This window comes from Hibiscus syriacus, unplaced genomic scaffold (assembly GCF_006381635.1).
Source record: "Hibiscus syriacus cultivar Baekdansim isolate YM2019G1 unplaced genomic scaffold, ASM638163v2 tig00110437_pilon, whole genome shotgun sequence".
Lineage (NCBI taxonomy): Eukaryota > Viridiplantae > Streptophyta > Magnoliopsida > Malvales > Malvaceae > Hibiscus > Hibiscus syriacus.
Genome location: NW_024062737.1, coordinates 319,989 through 339,443, shown reverse-complemented (window position 1 = coordinate 339,443; position 19,455 = coordinate 319,989). Strand labels below are relative to the sequence as shown.

The following is a 19,455-nucleotide window of genomic DNA, read 5'->3' as shown; positions in this document are numbered from 1 at the left end:
TGTTGTTTTAAGATAAATTAAATTTTTCTTAAATTTAATTATTGTCTAATGATTATAAATCAATCTTAAATTTAACAATAAATTAACTAATAAAGAAACTCACCTTTACTCTCGATACCCACGACGAAGAAGAACACTCTTGAAGCTTTGATATTTTCTTCCTTCAATCTATGTGTATTTAACATACCCAATACCATTTTTTTAATTCTTTTAATAATCAAATTACCATTTGTCCTTCCATTCTTTCTCTATCATTTAATCTTACACGAAGAATTACAATTAAATCCCTGAACGTTTTACTTATTTCAAAATTGAGCAGTAAGTTTCTAAAATTTATATTTTAGTCATTGACCCGGTTATTTGGATTTACAATTTTTTTCCATTATTTCATATTTGGATTTATTGAAACATTACCAAAAATCACCAAAGCTACACCTCACCCTCAACATTCTCAATTCGTTTCATTGATATAAAAATAATCAGAGAAAAATATTTAATCAGTACCTTTAAGCGTTGACCATAAATAATAGAGAAAATCGCCTCAGTGACCAAAAATGCCTTATAATATACGATTTTAACCAACTTTTTTTGATTTGCCAAAATGACCAACAAAATCGCAACGCGATATCAAAACCGCAACGCGATTTAGAAAAGCGCAACGTTGAAAAGAAGATCGCAACGCGATCTTCCAAGAATCGCAATGCGATTCATAAAATCGCAACGCGATCTTCCAAGAATCGCAACGCGATTCAGAAAATCGCAACGCGATCTTCCAAGAATCGCAACGCGATTAAGAAAATCGCAACGCGATTCCAAGAATCGCAACGCGATTCAGAAAATCGCAACGCGATTCCAAGAATCGCAACGCGATCTTCCAAGAATCGCAACGCGATAAGAAAATCGCAACGCGATTAAGAAAATCGCAACGCTTCCAAGAATCGCAACGCGATTAAGAAAATCGCAACGCGATTCCAAGAATCGCAACGCGATTCAAGAATCGCAACGCGATCTTCCAAGAATCGCAACGCGATCTTCCAAGAATCGCAACGCGATTAAGAAAATCGCAACGCGATCTTCCAAGAATCGCAACGCGATAAGAAAATCGCAACGCGATCTTCCAAGAATCGCAACGCGATCTTCCAAGAATCGCAACGCGATTAAGAAAGAAACGCACGCGATTCAGAAAATGAGTAAATTCTTTCAAAAGTTGTTGCATGGACGTGTCGAAGACACGTATTACTATTACCACGACCACGACCACGACCACGACCACGACCACGACCACGACCACGACCACGACCACGACCACGACCACGACCACGACCACGACCCCGACCGACCGACCCGAGACGAGACGGCGGCGGCGGCGGCGCGCGAGAGTCCCCTTGTTCTCTTTCACTCAACAAGGAAATGGGAAATCCAAGCCTTAAATACACTTCCCAATAGTGTTTCCAATACTATGTGGGATTGAGCATTACTCAACACTTCAAAGAAAATATAGCAATTTTTGTAGCATGTTTCCCGCTTAATCCATATTTAAAAATATTAAAACATTTATCATATTAAAACTATATGTATAAGTTTGAATTGAAATGTAGATATCTACAACTCTTTTAATTCTCTGATAAATGTTTTATATTTTTAGATATGGATTAAGTGGGAAAATACTACAAAAATGCTATATTTCTTTGAAGTGTTGAGTAATGCTCAACATAGTATTGGAAACACTATTGGGAAGTGTATTTAAGGCTTGGATTTCCCATTTCCTTGTTGAGTGAAAGAGAACAAGGGGGACTCTCGCGCGCCGCCGCCGCCGCCGTCTCGTCTCGGGTCGGGTCGTGGTCGTGGTCGTGGTCGTGGTCGTGGTCGGTAATACGTGTCTTCGACACGTCCGCGCGGATACTATCTTTTTAGAGAAAATTCTTAAGAAAGAAACAAATGCGAATTTACTCATTTTCTGAATCGCGTTGCGATTTTCTTAATCGCGTTGCGATTGCGATTTTCTGAATCGCGTTGCGATTCTTGGAAGATCGTGTTGCGATCTTCTTTTCAACGTTGCGCTTTTCTAAATCACGTTGCGGTTTTGATATCGCGTTGCGATTTTGTTGGTCATTTTGGCAAATCAAAAAAAAGTTGGTTAAAATCGTATTATAAGGCATTTTTGGTCACTGAGGCGATTTTCTCTAAATAATATAATCCAGGCCGCCATTTACGTATGGCCGAAGCAAGTCCGTGAAGTTGACAACAGGTTGATAAACTATGTTGCAACTTGTTTGATCAACTACCTGCATCAAACACCGCAAAATAATGCTCAATCCCACATAGTATTGGAAACACTATTGGGAAGTGTATTTAAGGCTTGGATTTCCCATTTCCTTGTTGAGTGAAAGAGAAACAAGGGGGACTCTCGCGCGCCGCCGCCGCCGTCCGTCTCGTCGGGTCGGGTCGGGTCGGGTTCGTGGTCGGGTCGTGGTCGTGGTCGTGGTCTGTCGTGGTCCGTGGTCGTGGTCGTGGTCGTGGTCGTGGTCGTGGTCGTGGTCGTGGTCGTGGTAATACGTGTCTTCGACACGTCCCGCGGATACTATCTTTTTAGAGAAAATTCTTAAGAAAGAAACAAATGCGAATTTACTCATTTCTGAATCGCGTTGCGATTTTCTTAATCGCGTTGCGATTGCGATTTTCTGAATCGCGTTGCGATTCTTGGAAGATCGGTTGCGATCTTCTTTCAACGTTGCGCTTTTCTAAATCGCGTTGCGTTTTGATATCGCGTTGCGATTTGTTGGTCATTTTGGCAAATCAAAAAAAAGTTGGTTAAATCGATATTATAAGGCATTTTTGGTCACTGAGGCGATTTTCTCTAAATAATATAATCCAGGCCGCCATTTACGTATGGCCGAAGCAAGTCCGTGAAGTTGACAACAGGTTGTAAACTATGTTGCAACTGTTTGATCAACTACCCGCATCAACACCGCAAAAATCCATATAAAACGCTCCAATGTTTACAGGCAAAAATAGTTACTTGTATACGTACATACAAATTCATCTACATTGGCTTTGAGTTGATAACCATGGCTGGGGTGAAACTTGGAGCCTGTTTCGATTGTTTTGTGCATGATGAGTTTGAGCTCTTTGGTTAATGGTGATGATAAATAATAATAAGGTTTAGGAGCTTCTTTAATCTTTGGCGATTCTTTGGTGGATGCTGGTAATAATAACTATCTGCAAACTTTGTCCAAGGCAATACTCCACCGAATGGGATCGATTTTAAAGCCTCCGGCGGCCAACCTACTGGCCGCTTCACCAATGGAAGAACCATTGGTGACATTGTAGGTAAGCTTTTCGTCCTCTATTGGTCTTTAACCACGATAAACGAGATGCAACCACGGTTCTGGATCATGGACTAAAGTTTGTCATTTGTGTATTGACAGGAGAAGAATTGGGAGTGACGAATTATGCAGTTCCATATCTTGCTCCGAATTCTACTGGGAAAGCTATATAAATGGGCTTGAATTATGCATCAGGAGGAGGAGGAATCATGAATGCAACTGGAAGCATATTTTAAGGGTCTCAATGTTTCAAATTTAGCCACCTCCAAAAATATTTTTGGAAAACTAGAGTTAAACTTATCAGAATTTGCAGGTTAATAGGCTGGGATTGGATATCCAATTGACTACTTCAACAACACAAGAAAAACAGCTTGATGATTATGGGTGCATCCGAGGCCAAAGATTATATTTCCAAGAGATCCTCTTCTCAATCACAATCGGGTCCAATGATTTTCAACAATTACCTTCTCCCACTTGTTTCCACTGGAACAAGGATTTCCGAAAACCCTGATGCATACATCGACGACATGATCAATCACTTACGGAACCAATTAAACAGTATGTTAAATGTAACTCCGACTCTTTGGTTTTCTTTACGAACTCGAATTATGTAGTTGTTACTGGTGGCAGAGACTATATCAGCTAGATGCTCGGAGTTTATCGTTGCAAATGTCGGTCCGGTCGGTTGCATACCCTATCAGAAAATCATCAACCAGTTGAAGGAAAACCAATGTGTTGATTTGGCAAAGCTAGCAAGCAATACAATCGGCATTAAAGAGTTTGCTGACTGAACTAACGGGAAGCTGCAAGGAGCCATATTTGTTCATGCCAATGTGTACGACATAGTGATGGAACTCATCACAAATTAGCACAATACGGTATTAACATCGACGAACACATCTCGGGTCTATATTTTCCGAAATTTAAAATCACGAATCGATCACGGAACGTATGTTTTATTTATTATGCAGGTTTCACAACAGCAGGCAGGGCTTGCTGTGGAATTGGAAATGCAGGCCAATTTTCAGGATAATTCCATGTGGACCAACATCAAGCTTGTGTGACGACCGGGACAAGCATGTTTTCTCTGGGATGCCTACCATCCGAGTGAGGCAGCCAATGTTATAATCGCAAGGCAAATCGTGTACGGAAGTACCCAATATGTTTCACCGGTGAATCTTAAACAGCTTCGTAATCTCTAGCTGTGCTTATTTTCTTCTTTCCGATTAAGTCTTGATCAACTTTCTTGTTAATTTGGTAATTGTTTTTTATTATATCTAATTGATTCGAAACACTATTTGATTTTTTGTATTTATCGTAACGAATTATTTGATTAATAAAAATTATTGGTTCAAAGAATCCCGAGGGCAACCTGTGTGCGTAAAAAATGTAGACCACTACCTTATTACTGCTGAGGCAAACAAACAGGTAGGTGACTTGAATTGGGTTGATCGTTGATTATTGTCCTCTGTGTAATCATATATATATATATAAGAGAGAGAGAATTATTTTCTAGAAAATATATTTTTTTTAAATTATTTCAAGTGAATAAATATACCCTTAATTTTATCTCAATTACAAACTCAAATAATAGTTTAATTTATATATTTTCATAGAGACTTATATTCTTAAATTTGTTACTTTTTATAATTAAATTGATATATTATATATTAAAATTTTAAATATCATTTAAATGTATTTTTAACTATATATCAAATCTAAAGGATCATTTACTCTCTCTTTAAAGATATTTTTTAAGAATAATACACTTAAATTTCAAATTAAATAATTTAAAAACACTTGTCAAAATATTATTATATTATTTCAAAACAAGATTAAAGTAGCCCCAAGAAACACGACTGAAGAAAGAATCCAAAAGCAGGAAAAATCCAAAAAGAAACAGTTTTAATAGTTGAAACAAGAGGAATGGAAGCGAAAAAACGAAATGGAAGCAAATGTCAGTTATTGTGGGCGACCGAATGGAGGAAGAATCGAAGATTGGTGATTGCCTGTGCCTGAGGGTTAGAAGGTAGGTTTTTTGTTAGTGTTAACGACACATCATACTGTGGTGGAGACACTTAAATGGCTACTCAGCTCTTCGCGTGCTTCCCCGACTCGGCCCCCAACCCCATTTTTCAAACCGACAGCTCGGTCTTCCCTGCCTGCACCCTCTCTCTGTTGGTCTGTGCCTTCCTGACCCCATCTTCCCCCTACCCTTTACCAAATTAAACTGGTTTATAATGCAGACTACTGGATTCTTCTATCCCATTTAACCCCATTTTTTCTTCTTTGGAATACTTTATAACAGAACTCCTGAAAAAATCGTAAGAAAAATAAGGTATTGGATCGCTTATATAAAATGGTTGACTTTGTTAAAATATAGCGTGATATTCAATACACCAACGTATAGTTTGAAGCCATCTTCGATTCTCGACCCTACATAATGCTACATATAGTACATTGAAGCAGGTTCAAAGTCTGTGCTCCTGAAATGGCAGCGAGAAATGCGGTGATAAACAGAAGCACAAGGCGGGGGGGAGTACGGATAAGGAATCTGATGCTTCCGAAATCAGAGGGGAGACCCAATAATTACAGCCCACGCGGCTCGACACTCATTATTATGTTTTTCTGTCCCATCAGTCCCTTCTTTCACGCCATAATCCATATATATTCTACTACCCAATCACTACCATTTTAGCTAAATATATCCACAGCAAACTAATTATTCAGATTAATTTTTGAAATCTCATTCATTTATTGATCAACATGCTTGACTGGCCTCCTTTTCACTTCAGTCGATTCAACATTGACGATGATGGCAATGGCACAAGTTTACCCCCCAAAGCCAAAGCAATTTCGGAGATTAATTTGGATATACATTCCAAGTTGCAAAGTCATTTCGAACTAAAAATATATATAAAATAGAAAGTATTGGGTATTGATCAAGGTCTGAGATGTAGCTTTCATCTCTGCTGGAATGTCCGCTCAAAGCCTGACCTACCATAGGGGAGAAATTTTTTTTGTTGTTACCTAAAATTAGAATCCCATCCATATAATGCTCACCCTTCTTCTTTCACATTGCTTCAACATATATTTCAAAAGAAAAAAATGCATATAAATTCAAATTTAAGTCTACATACTTCAAAAGCAGACTGTTGGCATAGTTAGAAGGCTATTGTCATCATCCATTACTGATTACTTGCCAGGATTATAATTTTACAAATGCCAAAAAAGCTAAAGAAAAATCCAAAAGGAAAACAACATTATAAAGCAGTTAAACAAACACAAAGCCGCATTCCTAGTCGATAGAGCCGACTAGCTCACTGTCGTGCCCAAACACAACACTGTAAAAGTCTGCTATGTTCTCTCTCTTATGTCCCATATGACCTTTAGAACATGTTTTCACTGTCCCCACAGATTCTCTCCATATATATACATGTATAACCACAACATAAACTGAGACCAATAGATTTTACTTATAAGCTTGTTTTATTTTTGGTCTGAAAATGCCAACGGATTCCGCAGATCAGAACAGGCGTTTAAGCAAGGCGTTTACCCAGGAGCTCCACGCCGGAACAAGAACAGCTACCATGTCCACGTTGCGACTCCACTAATACTAAGTTTTGCTACTACAACAACTATAACTTTTCTCAGCCGCGCCATTTCTGCAAGTCCTGTCGTCGTTACTGGACTCATGGTGGTACTCGGGACATCCCCGTTGGTGTGGCACCAGGAAACACGCTAAGCGTTCACGCACTGCAGCCTCCTCCATCGCTGTTACTGCTACCACTACCAGCGCGACAAGTCATAATAACTTCCCGTTACCTGCTACGCCAGTTTTGTTGCCGATCTCGGGTAATCAAGGGAGTTTGGTATCGGTGGTGGGGAATCGAAGTGCAATGGTGGTGGAAGTTTACTTCGTTGTTGAATACTCAAGGGCCTGGTTTTCTGGCTCTCGGTGGGTTTGGGCTTGGTATTGCTCCGGCGCTAGAGGATGTTGGGTTGGACTTGGGAGAGGTATGGGGGCTTTTCAGGAATGGAGATGTAGCGGCCGCGGCGGTCGGAGGCAACGGTGGAGGGGCTGCTGCTTCTGCTGCTGCTATGGGAATGGGGAACACGTGGCAGTTTGAAGGTGGGGAGACTGGGTTTGGTGGGGGTGGGGATTGCGTTCTTTTTTTTTGATCTTGCTATATCAAAGTGATATAGGACTATGACCTTTTGTTTTTCTTCTTTAAATGACCCAATGCCATGTGATTTTGTTTGTTTTGTCCACCATTTTTTCGTTTAGTTTTTCACTTATTCTGTCCAAATCCAATAGTTTCAAGACTTTTTGCTCAAAAATACTTATGAAAACCTTGTCCATTCTGAAGCTTGAAGAATTGCAGAACTGGCCCTACTCATAGAAACAAGTGAAGCAAATTGACTGCAACCTTAAAAGGATGTTAATTTAACAGCTACAATAAGAAAGAAAGAGAAAAGGGTTGAATTGGTTATAAATGTAGTTCGACATTTCGACACAGATAGCCGCAAATATTATTTATGATGGTTAAGTACAGTACAAAATAGCTCTGGTGCTGTGAATGCAACCCCCAAAAATTCCAACTTTTTCATCCCTTGTCTCACACTTCATCTCAATTAGTGTTCCAAACTTAAAACCTCTGTCGGCATGAAGTTATGGCCTACACCTCCACGTATTTCAATGCCAATCTCAATGGCATTCTAGAGTCTTTACGCATGAACCCATGGCCAGCGAGGCATTGAAGGATCGTTTCAAGCTATTGGACGTAGGCTTGAAGAATTGAGGAGTTTAGTGTTTTTTCTCAAGACCCGATTACAGAAATTAAATCCAATCTTACGTCAAGGATTCAGAAAATGGAGTTTTCTCTTAAAACTCGACTTAAAAATCGATTTTTCGAATAGATTCGAAAATTTAATTTGAATTGACTTCGAGTTATAATTTTATAAACTCGACTCGAATTGAAAAAAAAAATTAACACTCATCAAATCAAACTTAGAACTTCTAAAAATAATAACCATCTCTTTGACCAGAAAAATAGTTTGATTCATACGTATATAAAAAACATTTTTTTAATGCACAAACAATTATCCAAAATAAAATTAATATATAAAAACAAAAAATGTAACTTGGACTGCTAAGCATTAAAGTAATTAAAACAACAACAACAATAACAAAACCCAATTCCCATATGTATAAAGTAATTAAAACAAATTGAGAATAAATATAGAGCTCGGTTGACCATTGATGGGCCTCTGAACTTTATTTCGACCCAACAAAAGCAAAAAAAGACATTAGTTCAATCCGGTTCTTCTTCTTTAGTTTTTTTTTTACTTTCTTCAATGATTTCCCTCTCTAGGGTTTAAAAAGGAAAGGTGTTTTTTCCTTCCTCAGTCCTCATCTAAATTCCTCTACTTTTAGAACCCTAATTTTTCTTTCCAAGGAAAAACAGCAATGTCATCGTTTTTTGCAACTCCACAACCCCAACAACCTCAGTCATTGTTTCAACCCCAACAGCAACAATCACCATTCCAGCAAAGCAGCAGCCCATTTTTCCAACCCCAACAGCAACAAGTACAGCAGCAACCACAGTTGCAGTTTCCACAACAACAACAACAACAGCAGCAGCCCCTTTTTCTTTTTACTAATGACAAGACTCCTGCTAATTACAACACCAAATGGGCTGATCTGCATCCTGATTCTCAAAAGTTTCTGCTTCAAATTGAGTATGTTTTCAATTCTTATTAAAGGATTTTGTTATGGATTCTCAAAGAATGATTTTTTAATCTGTTGTGATTAATTAAAAAACATGATTTTTCATGCATGATATTTTTATAGTGTTTTACCAAGAAAAAGTGTGAGATATAAGTTTCACTTGCTGATTTGGTTTATGGGCTGAGCTTGGTTATTGATATTTATTATTGTTATATGGCACCCTTAGTAGTGAGTAGTGTGATTATCTTATTGGAATGTAGGGAAAGGATATTGGAGTATAGAGATGAAAGCCAAAGGTTAGATCAATGTAGTCGCCTCTATGATTCTTCGGTTTCGAATGAAGGATTCGAGCTTGATGCTAGCCACATTGTTCAGGTTAACCTTTTCTTTCCATTTCACATGAACTTGTGCAGTGTGTGCTTGCTTTCATTTTTGGTTTTCTTTCTGTCAAACTTTTCCTGCATCTGTAAACATTCCATTGATAGAGAAGATGAGCTTTAATTATGTAGTTCATTCTTCTTGTGCTTGTTGACTTCTCATATATTTTAATTTGGTGAATAATCAGGAATGATTTATTATTCAACATGAAACTATTATATGATGCCCTTATTGTGGTCTAAGTAAATAAAAGATTAAACAGCAAAAAGTAGTTACTCTTGTTGTGAATATTTAGACTAGCTCAAAGTTCTAATCTAATTTTACTTTAGATGTATTGTTTTGTCTCCTTTTGTGGAGTGGCTTACATTCCATTCATGAACTAAGCTACTCCATGTGCTGCATGATGGTTGGATCTGGTCCATACTATGAAACCATGAGTGGCTCATCAATTTGTTACTATTGCAAATACGAAAACAAGTTGTAAACTGTTAGAATGGTTGCTTCCACTCTCATTAAGTGCGGGTGTTCAACATTTAAAAGTGTTGTGAATATTTAGACTAGCTCAAAGTTCTAATCTAATTTTACTTTAGATGTATTGTTTTGTCTCCTTTTGTGGAGTGCTTACATTCCATTCATGAACTAAGCTACTCCATGTGCTGCATGATGGTGGATCTGGTCCATACTATAAACCATGAGTGGCTCATCAATTTGTTACTATTCAAATACGAAACAAGTTGTAAACTGTTAGAATGTTGCTTCCACTCTCATTAAGTGCGGGTGTTCAACATTTAAAAGTTGTTTCGAAACTCATTGATCTGAGTTAGTCCTACCTTGCATGCTAGTTTTATGAGCTCAAAGAAAAGATCTCTAAAGTTGCAGTTTGGAACCACTTTCCTTGTCATTTTCCTTTTGTTGTGCTTCACATTGGTGGATAGAATGGCATGTTTGTTTTCAACAGGAACTTGGAGGAATACCACTGCCATGGAGAGGCAGAAAGCTTTGCTGCAGGAACTGATGGCTACTGCAAAAGATATGTTAAGGAACACAGAGCTTGCTGTTCGTTCTTTCATGATGCTCGCCGCGGTTCCTTCATGCAAGCACAGAGGTTCAAATGCCATCACACCATCCCAGGCTCCAGGGGCAGCAACGGCACCAGGTTCTGTTGCTCAACCAGCTGCTACAAGCCTGGTACCTGTTTTTGATTTTTACCATGGGCTTCCCAAGAAGCCATCTCCATTTCTACAGTATACTGTTGCTAGATTTGAGAAATATTTGGGTGAGTGCCGCCAGTGTATTGAAGAGTTGGAACAGCTTCTCCTTTTGAATTCTGACAGAAACTATATCAATCAAGCATCCTCATTGTTGCAATCTCTTCCAAAAGTCATGTCTAATGTTCATGACTTTTTTGTTCACGTGGCCAAGGTAAGAAAGATGCCTTTACTTGTTTCATTCTACGCACAGTTGCGTTTTGTCTGATTGGCAGTCAACTTATGGTTGTATGCTAAGGAGCAGCAGATATATTTTCTTTTTGAAAATTTATTTACTAAAAATGAGCTGAGACCAGGGTTTTATTTAATGACTTCTTATGTAGTCGCTCTTTTATGTTTTGTTTTAGTCATAACATGCATTCAATATATGATCTTAAATTTGACATTTTACTTGCACTCTTAACACATCTCCAACCCACCTAAAACAAAACACAGAAGAAAAAAGATTTGACTAGTCCTATGACTGTGTTTTGTAGGCAGAGAGTATTCATCAATACATTGAATCAATGAAACATATATCTTACTGATCACCGTCGCCGAGGAGATGTTAATGATCCTTTTCTTGAAGCTGATCGGAGAAACTGCTAAGCAAGAAGCTGCTGCTAAGGGGTACATCCAACCTTGCATTTACCTGCGAATTCTCAACCATCAATCAGGTTGCTGGGTTGCTTGCTGGCTCAGCTGCAACTCCTGCAGCAGCCTCTGCCCCGCAGGCATCTGCAGCACCATCAGCAGCTTCTTCTGGAGGTGGATTGTCTCTTTTTAGTACTCCGTCTTCCACTCCCGCTTCCTCCTTGTCATCTTCTCTGTTTGCAACTCCAACCACAGGTGCTTCCATCCAAACATCCCTTTTCAGCTCCTCATCGGGATCTCTCTTTGGATCTGCATCTACTCCCTCTCTTTTTTCTAGTACCACACCAGCTTTCGGTTCAACTCCATCTGCTGGAGGCTCTTTTCAACCATTTGCTTCTGGTACCTTCTATTGCTATTATGCTTTCTGCAATCACTTCTTTCTATTTTCAAGTAATCTCATTTGCAGATCATGCTTAGCATATTTGTTTTAATTAGCCACCCTGTTTTGACATAGGTTGATTGATTTTGATCTAATCATGTTGTGCTGTCTGACTGAGTTTCTATTTTCCAGGTGCTCCAACAGGATCTGGTGCTAGCTTCGGGGCGCATCTGTGAGTAGAGTGTTCTCATGGCTTTCAAATTTTCCCTCTTTTTCATAATAGAGTGGGCATGTGTTCAAAGATACTAAAATTCCGAGTCTGCATCAGTCTGCAACTCTGCAGTGTCACATGTACCAATCATATTTCTCTTAACTAACCTCATCAATGTGTGTTTCTTGTAGAATCATCAAGGCCGAAATCCCGAACTGCCCGGCGTTAGTCGTCGTAGCTTTAATATGGAAATTGTGGAACTGCTTTCCATTCACATGAATTATCCTTTGCACATAAAGGTGAAAGTTGCCCATTGTATTCCTTTAAAGTGCAGTGTCATTTGCTCTGGAGTTGAAGGATCCTGTAGGCATGTTGGTGATATCCAGAACAAAACTAAGATGTTAGCTCTGTGAAACATCCTAATATCTTTGCGGTCTTTTCAGCATTGATTGAAGTGCTACAAGATCCTTATTACTGTAACATTGTAGAACACGTTGTAGAAAATTTTCTTTTTTGAGAATTAAGATTTGAAACCTATTATTCCTGTTTGAAGATATTAAACATCTTGGTTAAATCACATTTAATTTAGTTTCTGATGTTAAACTGAGAACTTGGAAGTCATTTGTTACTGATCTGGTCATGTTCTCTCATAACCTATGCAGTTCAGCTTCGGCAGGTATTGATATCCAGACGTAAACACATGAATATTGATCTCTTAATTGATCTCCCGACCCCTTTTTAACTTCTGTGCCTCGTCTAATAATCCAGCTCGACAACGCAAACTCGACGTGTAAGAATAGTGCTTGGGTCCTGTAGTGCAATCATTTTCCTTCATATAAGCCCAGAACTTCCCTATATCAACCAAACCACAATGGAGAAAAAAATGTCACTTGATCTGGTCTTAGTTCAATGTTGTAGGATCTCCTCGAGTAGCTTCAATGCCATCTTCTGCAATTCAATGGAGGCTATATTCCCCAAGCATTGCATTCCAACACTTGAAATCAGGGTAAGAAACCAAGGAAAATATGGATTAGCAGCTTGAAGGTTTCCATTTTTGGCATACGTCATTCAGACTACCACAACAACATTTCAACTTCGTATACAGATTTTATAGCCTGAGAATGATCCATCTCACATTGTTTCAACTTCGTATCCATTTGACACATTTCAACCAACAATCTTATTGCACTCTCCCCGTCAGCCATTCTAGAATAACCTCATAATCATTTAAGTCCAAAGAATAACATACATCTTCAACATCATACTAAAAACCGCCTCAGCAGATTCACTGTCACCGTTTTTGAAAAACATGGACACGTGAGCGTTTCCTATGAAAACACTATTTTCCAATCCTGATTTTGTGAGTTGCAGAAATGACAGCAGCAAAACTGTATTTATCAGGCTTATGAAATGGCATTCCCTTCAAATCAAGGTTTTTACTCAAAAGAAAAAACTTTCAACCCCATTTCAATATCACCACAATTGCAAAACAAGTCAAGCAAGGCATTTTGCAAAGGTAAATCAACTACTATATTTGAAACAATGATTCGGGCATGGATAACTTTCCCATACTCATTACTTCCCACCTTACCACAAGCATTTAACACCATGGAGTAGGTAAATGGAGTTGGAAGAACCCCAAATTTGATCATGTCAGAAAAGAGAGCCAGCCCTTGTTTTTCTTACCATTCCTCAAGTTTCCAAATACTGTAGAATTCCAAGCAACAACATCCTCCACCATCTATGCAAGCAAAAATTTGTGGCACCATCAGGCCTTAAACACTCGAAACCCATCTGGTGAAGCAAACCAAAGGCTATAGTTCGATAATAAGCTGAGATGAGCGCACTGTATGAAAATACATAATTGAATTTGTTTGCAGAAAACTAAAAACAAGCCTAAATTGGAAATTTTCTCTTCTATAAATGCAATATCAGGGTTTTTTTTTTTTTTAAAAAAAGGAAAAAATGTCTCCTTCTTCGCTCACTGAGTCTGAGTTTTCCCGTATCTGCCGTCTGATCAACGATTCGCTCCGCCCTTTCACCGTGCGTGCCTTTCTTCTCTAAATTTCAATCTTCCTTCATTTCTTTCTCTTTAATCTCTACCACCTTTTGTTTTACTATGTCAGGAGTCGGGGAATCTCTCTTTCAGCAAACAAGAAGAGAAAAACCTCCTTCTCATTCTCTCTCAGGTTCCCCTCTCTTCTCTTTCTCTCAAATTCCTACATTGAACCTCCTTTCATTATTAACTCCAATCACTAATCTCTGGTTCTCTTTTCAGGTCTCAAACGAAACTCGCCGCTTGATTCAGTCGACTGACACCTCTTCTTCATTAAACCCAAACTCACAAAACCACCATTGTTTATCTAAGGCAATATCTCACTTGGTATTTTTTTAATATTCTCTCTTTTTTCATTTTTACAGTTTTTATTGAAACCCCAAATCGTTAAATGACACGGATTCTCAAATTTTCTTTTCAGGTTACTTTGTTTACTCGGGAAAGCCGATACATTCAACATTTAGCTGGCAATATTCTCGTAACCCTCTCTGAATTTCTAGCCTCATCTGTATGTTAATCAAATTTACAAATTAAAGTTTAAAACTTTAAAGTTTGTTTTCTTTTCTTTTTTCTTTTAATTTTCTTCCCTTGTTATTGCAAGGTAAGAAGCTGGAAATTTTTTATCCATTCGCTCTGTATTTGCTTCGAATTATCAATCTTGAACTTATCTTCGTGTTCCTTTGAACCTTCAATAACTGGAGTTGGGGGTTCGGGTTCTGACTTAACGAGTGTCGTAGTTTTGTTTAAGCCTAAGTTGAAAAATACTTGCTTGTTTACAGTAGCTGGAATAATTCGAATATTAAGAAATATGCTGAAGTTTTTGAAGGAAGAGTGTGATGATGAGCTTGTTCTGGTGTTTTTAAATTCGATAAGCTTTTCTATTTTGAATGCGCCTTGGGATTCAATGGATGAGATCTTCGGTGGAACCGGTAGTGAAAAGGATGGGCCCAGGAATTTGTTCTTGGGGAATTTTATTCAGTTGCTATGTTCTTTTGTTGAGCAATTTAGTTTTGCAGAAGGATTAGATGATTCCGTAGATAAGCAAGCGATTCTTTCCAAAATTATCAACCTTGTACCTAAACTTCTATCTTGGTGCCTTGGCAAGAAAGCTGAGTGTAACGATACATGCATCTCTCTGTACTTCAAACACAAATTATTGGTATGTGAATCTAGATGTTTTGCTGCTACTTGGATCTGTTTTACTTTTGCACTTACGCAGTCTAATTAAGTTCAAAAATAGAATTGCAGGTTTTGATGATCAGACTTAGTTTCCAAATACCCCTAGATGGTTTGGTCCTTGTTTCCTGGTTGCAGCTTCTCCATTTTTACTTTGAAGACCTTTTATGCCATCCTTCAACTGAATCTGAGAATCAAGATGATTGTCTAGAAGGCTCTCCTTTTATGTTAAGTTATTCTGATGGAGAAGTACATGATATGCAGTCTGGCCATTTACAAAGACAGGCCGTTTATCTTTTCTTGAGGTGTTCATCCCGTTTGATAAATCCAGCCAAAGATACTAGCAAGCATTATCCTAGTTATGCAATTTCGGAGTTGAGTTGTTATGGTAGAGAGAAAGGTTTATCAGACCTACATTCTTGGCTTTCTAGACATGTTCCAGTCGATGAGCTTGTTCCCCATGAAACATACTGGGAGAAGTCCATAAACTTTTCATCTTCCCTCCTCAAGTTGTATATACATGAGGTCTGTTCCCTGCAGCATTAGAAACTTCGGTAAACACTATAAGGTTGTATGATTGTGTGTTGTTCATTGTATCTATGTGCGTTCTTTCCTTTTCCCAAAAATTATAGTGCATTATTATCATTATTTTGGCAAGTATATTGCAATTATTTGTGTAGTTGCTGTTACTAGTTGTTCGTTTTTCATTTCCTAGGGTGCCATTTTTTTAATTCCTTGTTTTTCTTAGGATGACATATTATTCAAATTGCTCTTGGAACTGCTTTCTCTACAAGCTTGTGAAGAACAATAATGAGTCAATATTCTTGTTGTAGATTTCAAATTGCTGTATACTGCTTTCGTTTTTCGTTAAACTGTTTCTTGGTTTGTCTACAGATTTCACAAAGAAAGACGGTAACCTCAAGATGAGACGATAGATGTTCTTTTTCATGTTATAGATATTTTTAATCCCATACGCCTATTTCATCTGTTCCTTGCAGAGGCAAGTCCTTTACTTCCTAATCTTGCTATAAGCACCCCAGGCTCCGTTTCCATTGTCCAACAATAAATATGTTAATGAGAAAAAATGGTTATATTTCTTTTATTTGAGTAGGTCATTGAACTTTCACACACACAAAAAAGAGTAGGTCATAGATGATCCTTGATGTTGTGTGTTTCGGTTCACTATCTGCAGTTGCACTATGATCATCAAGTTCTTCTCGATTATCTCATCTCCAAAGACACAGGAATTAGTTGCGCAAAGTATCTCTTAAAGTATGTATTTTAGTTTTCGTCTATAATATGTTTCTGAAACTTGGGCATACAAAGTGGCATAATAAGACTTCTGTTCACTTCTGTATAATCCGATTCAATGTAACTTTGGTGGTGCGGGCTTTTGTTTATTCTGTAGGTGCTTGCGCATCGTATGTGATAATTGGCAAACATTTACAGAGTTTTCAGTTTACGGAAAACAAAGAAATCAATTATCTGACAAGAGAAGAAAATTTTTGTTGCAAAGCTCCAATTTTAAGACAGAGCCTTCATCCGGACCTGTGAAAACGAAAACTTTGTGCCTATAGAAGAAATTTAAAGGTGGCATCGAATATGGACACATGAAAGAAATGTATGAGCTTGCCAAGGATTGTTTGCTTTATCTAAAAAATTCTGCGGAGAACCTTCACCGGAAGAAATTGTTTCCATACAATCCGGAAGCGCTTCTAAAATGGTGCTTCATTTTCCTATTATGATTGTTTTCCTTTGGCAAAAGGATAATTTTTGTCCTGTAGTAGACTCAATTTATCATTTTCTAGACTCAATTTATCATTTTCGTCCCTATCGTATTTTCGCATCAATTTAATCCTCGAAGTTGTTGAATTACATCACTCTATACCCTATCTCTCACTTAAAACTTTAAATTAAGGGTTTTAAGTTAGAGATTAAGGTTTATAGTTTAGGGTTATCAATTTAGGTTTTTAAGTGGATAGAATATAGAATGATGTAATTAAACAATTCTGATGGCTAAATTAATGCGAAAATACGATAGGGGTAAAAATAATAAATTGAGTCTACTACAGGAACAAAAATGACCCTTAAACTTTTTTCTTTTGTCAATGCTACAAGGCTCTCCATGTGTTCATAAAACATCTGTCTCTTGTTTTGATTGCAGCCTAACAACATTTCAGGAACTATGCTTTAAAGTGCAGGATGGATACATTCTGATGAGGAATGAAAGGCGTAGTCAGGTAACTTAGCCTTCTCAAGCATTCTTTTAACTTCGACCTTTTTCTTTTTTCAAAACATGTGATACAAATTAGACAAGTATTATTGATGATTCTTGAACTTCAGCAAGTAAAGATGCAATGATGTACCAAAAATTATAATTTAGTTATAATCTTTCGATTTTTCCCATCATTCAAGTTAAGGAGAAGGATATTTGAACCGGTCTTGTTCTGGTCGTGCAGCATGACTATGACCTTGGTGTCACTGTTCAATTTCATTCAATGAAAAGAAGAAGCGTTCCAAACGGACGCTTATGAGGCAACTTAGGACAACTCCAATAATTTAGAGATATGTTGGTTATATAAGATTACAAAGGGAAGCGATTGAAGGTTTTCCATAATGTAAGAGAGTGAACCAAAAGAGATGGAGAAGAAAGAGGGTCATTTTGTGATCGTTCATAATGCCTTCCATGGAGCTTGGTGTTGGTACAAAGTGATAACACAGCTCAAATCAATGGGCCACATGATTACAGCTTTGGATATGGCTTGGTTTTGAGATTCATCCAATGCAATTTTATGAGGTTCACTCAATTCCCGATTACTTTGAACCATTTGTCAACTTCATGAAAGCAGAGGATAGGGTGATTCTAGTTGGTCAACAGTATGGGCTGGAATAGCACACCCAGCTGCCATGGAAATGGAAAAAGATTCCCTGAAAAAATAGGTGTTGCAGTGGCATAAGTTGATATGATTCCCATTGCACATCATAAAAACATACAATCATCACTTTTAGACAACAGATAAAGCCAGTTTTGTTAACTCTAATTGCTACTGAATAGTACAGATTATGTAGCAGTGAATTGGACTTTCGAAGATAAATTCCGAGGCTGTGCAGGATTTTACGTATTTACAGAAAAAAAAATTGAGCTCAATGTATTTTATTTCTTTTTTAGCTCAAGGGCTTCAATGATTGAAATGATCATATCATTGCATTCTTAAATTACAATGAATGTTTACAATTATAAATACAAACTAAACACATATTTAAGATATTTTTATAATTATTATCGTAAGAAATTGATTACTTAAAATTATATAACGACCATATGTATATATATTTGATTGCATCGACAAACGAATCATAACAGGGAATTAAGTTATTGAAAGACCACCGTCAATTGTAAATCAGAGTTGAGTATTGTAAGGAAATTATTTTCAAATATAAATCTCATATCTAAAATCGAGGGTTCAAAGTATGTTAGATCAATATGATATCAAATAAGCGTTGTCTCGATCAGTCGCAGTGACGTCAAATCTAATCATGAAAAAAATTAAATGAAAGAACAATCAATAGAAAAGACCAAAAATATATCAAAAGACAAACGAAACATATCGTAAAGATAGAGCAAATTTTGTACATAATTATTAAAAACTAAAAGAAAAAAATACAATATAAAAAATGAAAAAAAATAAAAGAAAAAGAAATAAGGATGGTCAGCAAGTAACACTAAGACGAAGACTGATCTCATTGCTTACCATCAAAGGAAAAAAAAAGGGGGCAAGCAACCTCAAAGAGAAACTAGGCCAAAGGTAAAGCGGCGCTAGGTTTGTGAATAAATATAGATAAATTATAGTATTTATTCGAGACTTAAGTAGAATGTGAAAAAAAAAACAAAAAAAAAAACTTCGAACAATTTACGAAATTACGTATAATGTGATTCCATCTCCTCAAATGAAAAATATTCAAACTTTGTAACTACGATAAGATTAGAAGAACTACATAGTAATTTATAAGAGGTTTATTAACAATTAATGGAATTATTATAAAAAAATGACGTCACAAAATTGCATAAAATATCACACCATTTTTAAAAATAGTTTAGGGGACATCCCACTAAAACTACCCACCATTTTTAAAAATGATGGTGACAAAATCGAAGATATTTGCAATCTTGTTCAGCACAAATATTGATGATTCTTGAACTGGGTTTGTTGGGCCTATATAACTGATCTTGCTGTTATGATTTTATCCTTTCCGAGCTTTACTATTGATTTTGATGTTCAACTGCCGACCTTATGATGCTCTTTCGATTCTGTGGTGTGGCGTTAAGTACTAGGAATGGCACAATGAAGACCCATGA

General features: G+C 37.3%; 1 protein-coding gene and 3 pseudogenes across 2 annotated transcripts; all 4 read left to right on the top strand.

Annotated features, from left to right (window-relative positions):
- Positions 1 to 3,068: 3,068 nt before the first annotated feature.
- On the top strand, positions 3,069 to 4,598 carry LOC120125697 (annotated as a pseudogene).
- Positions 4,599 to 6,832: 2,234 nt separating this feature from the next.
- On the top strand, positions 6,833 to 7,508 carry LOC120125696 (annotated as a pseudogene).
- A 1,180-nt stretch (positions 7,509 to 8,688) lies between these two features.
- Positions 8,689 to 12,254, top strand: LOC120125725 (annotated as a pseudogene).
- Positions 12,255 to 13,802: 1,548 nt separating this feature from the next.
- LOC120125722 lies at positions 13,803 to 18,142 on the top strand. 2 transcript variants are annotated; one of them, XM_039144083.1, is made up of 12 exons: positions 13,803 to 13,909; positions 13,993 to 14,055; positions 14,145 to 14,249; positions 14,344 to 14,430; positions 14,524 to 15,081; positions 15,171 to 15,623; positions 15,847 to 15,908; positions 15,993 to 16,098; positions 16,291 to 16,370; positions 16,507 to 16,821; positions 17,263 to 17,338; positions 17,558 to 18,142. In XM_039144083.1, coding segments are annotated over exons 1-8 (1,407 nt in total). In that variant the 5' UTR covers positions 13,803 to 13,831; the 3' UTR covers positions 15,994 to 16,098; positions 16,291 to 16,370; positions 16,507 to 16,821; positions 17,263 to 17,338; positions 17,558 to 18,142. The 2 variants fall into 2 exon arrangements, with proteins under 2 accessions (XP_039000014.1, XP_039000015.1); XM_039144084.1 differs by lacking the exon at positions 15,847 to 15,908.
- The last annotated feature ends 1,313 nt before the right edge of the window (positions 18,143 to 19,455 follow it).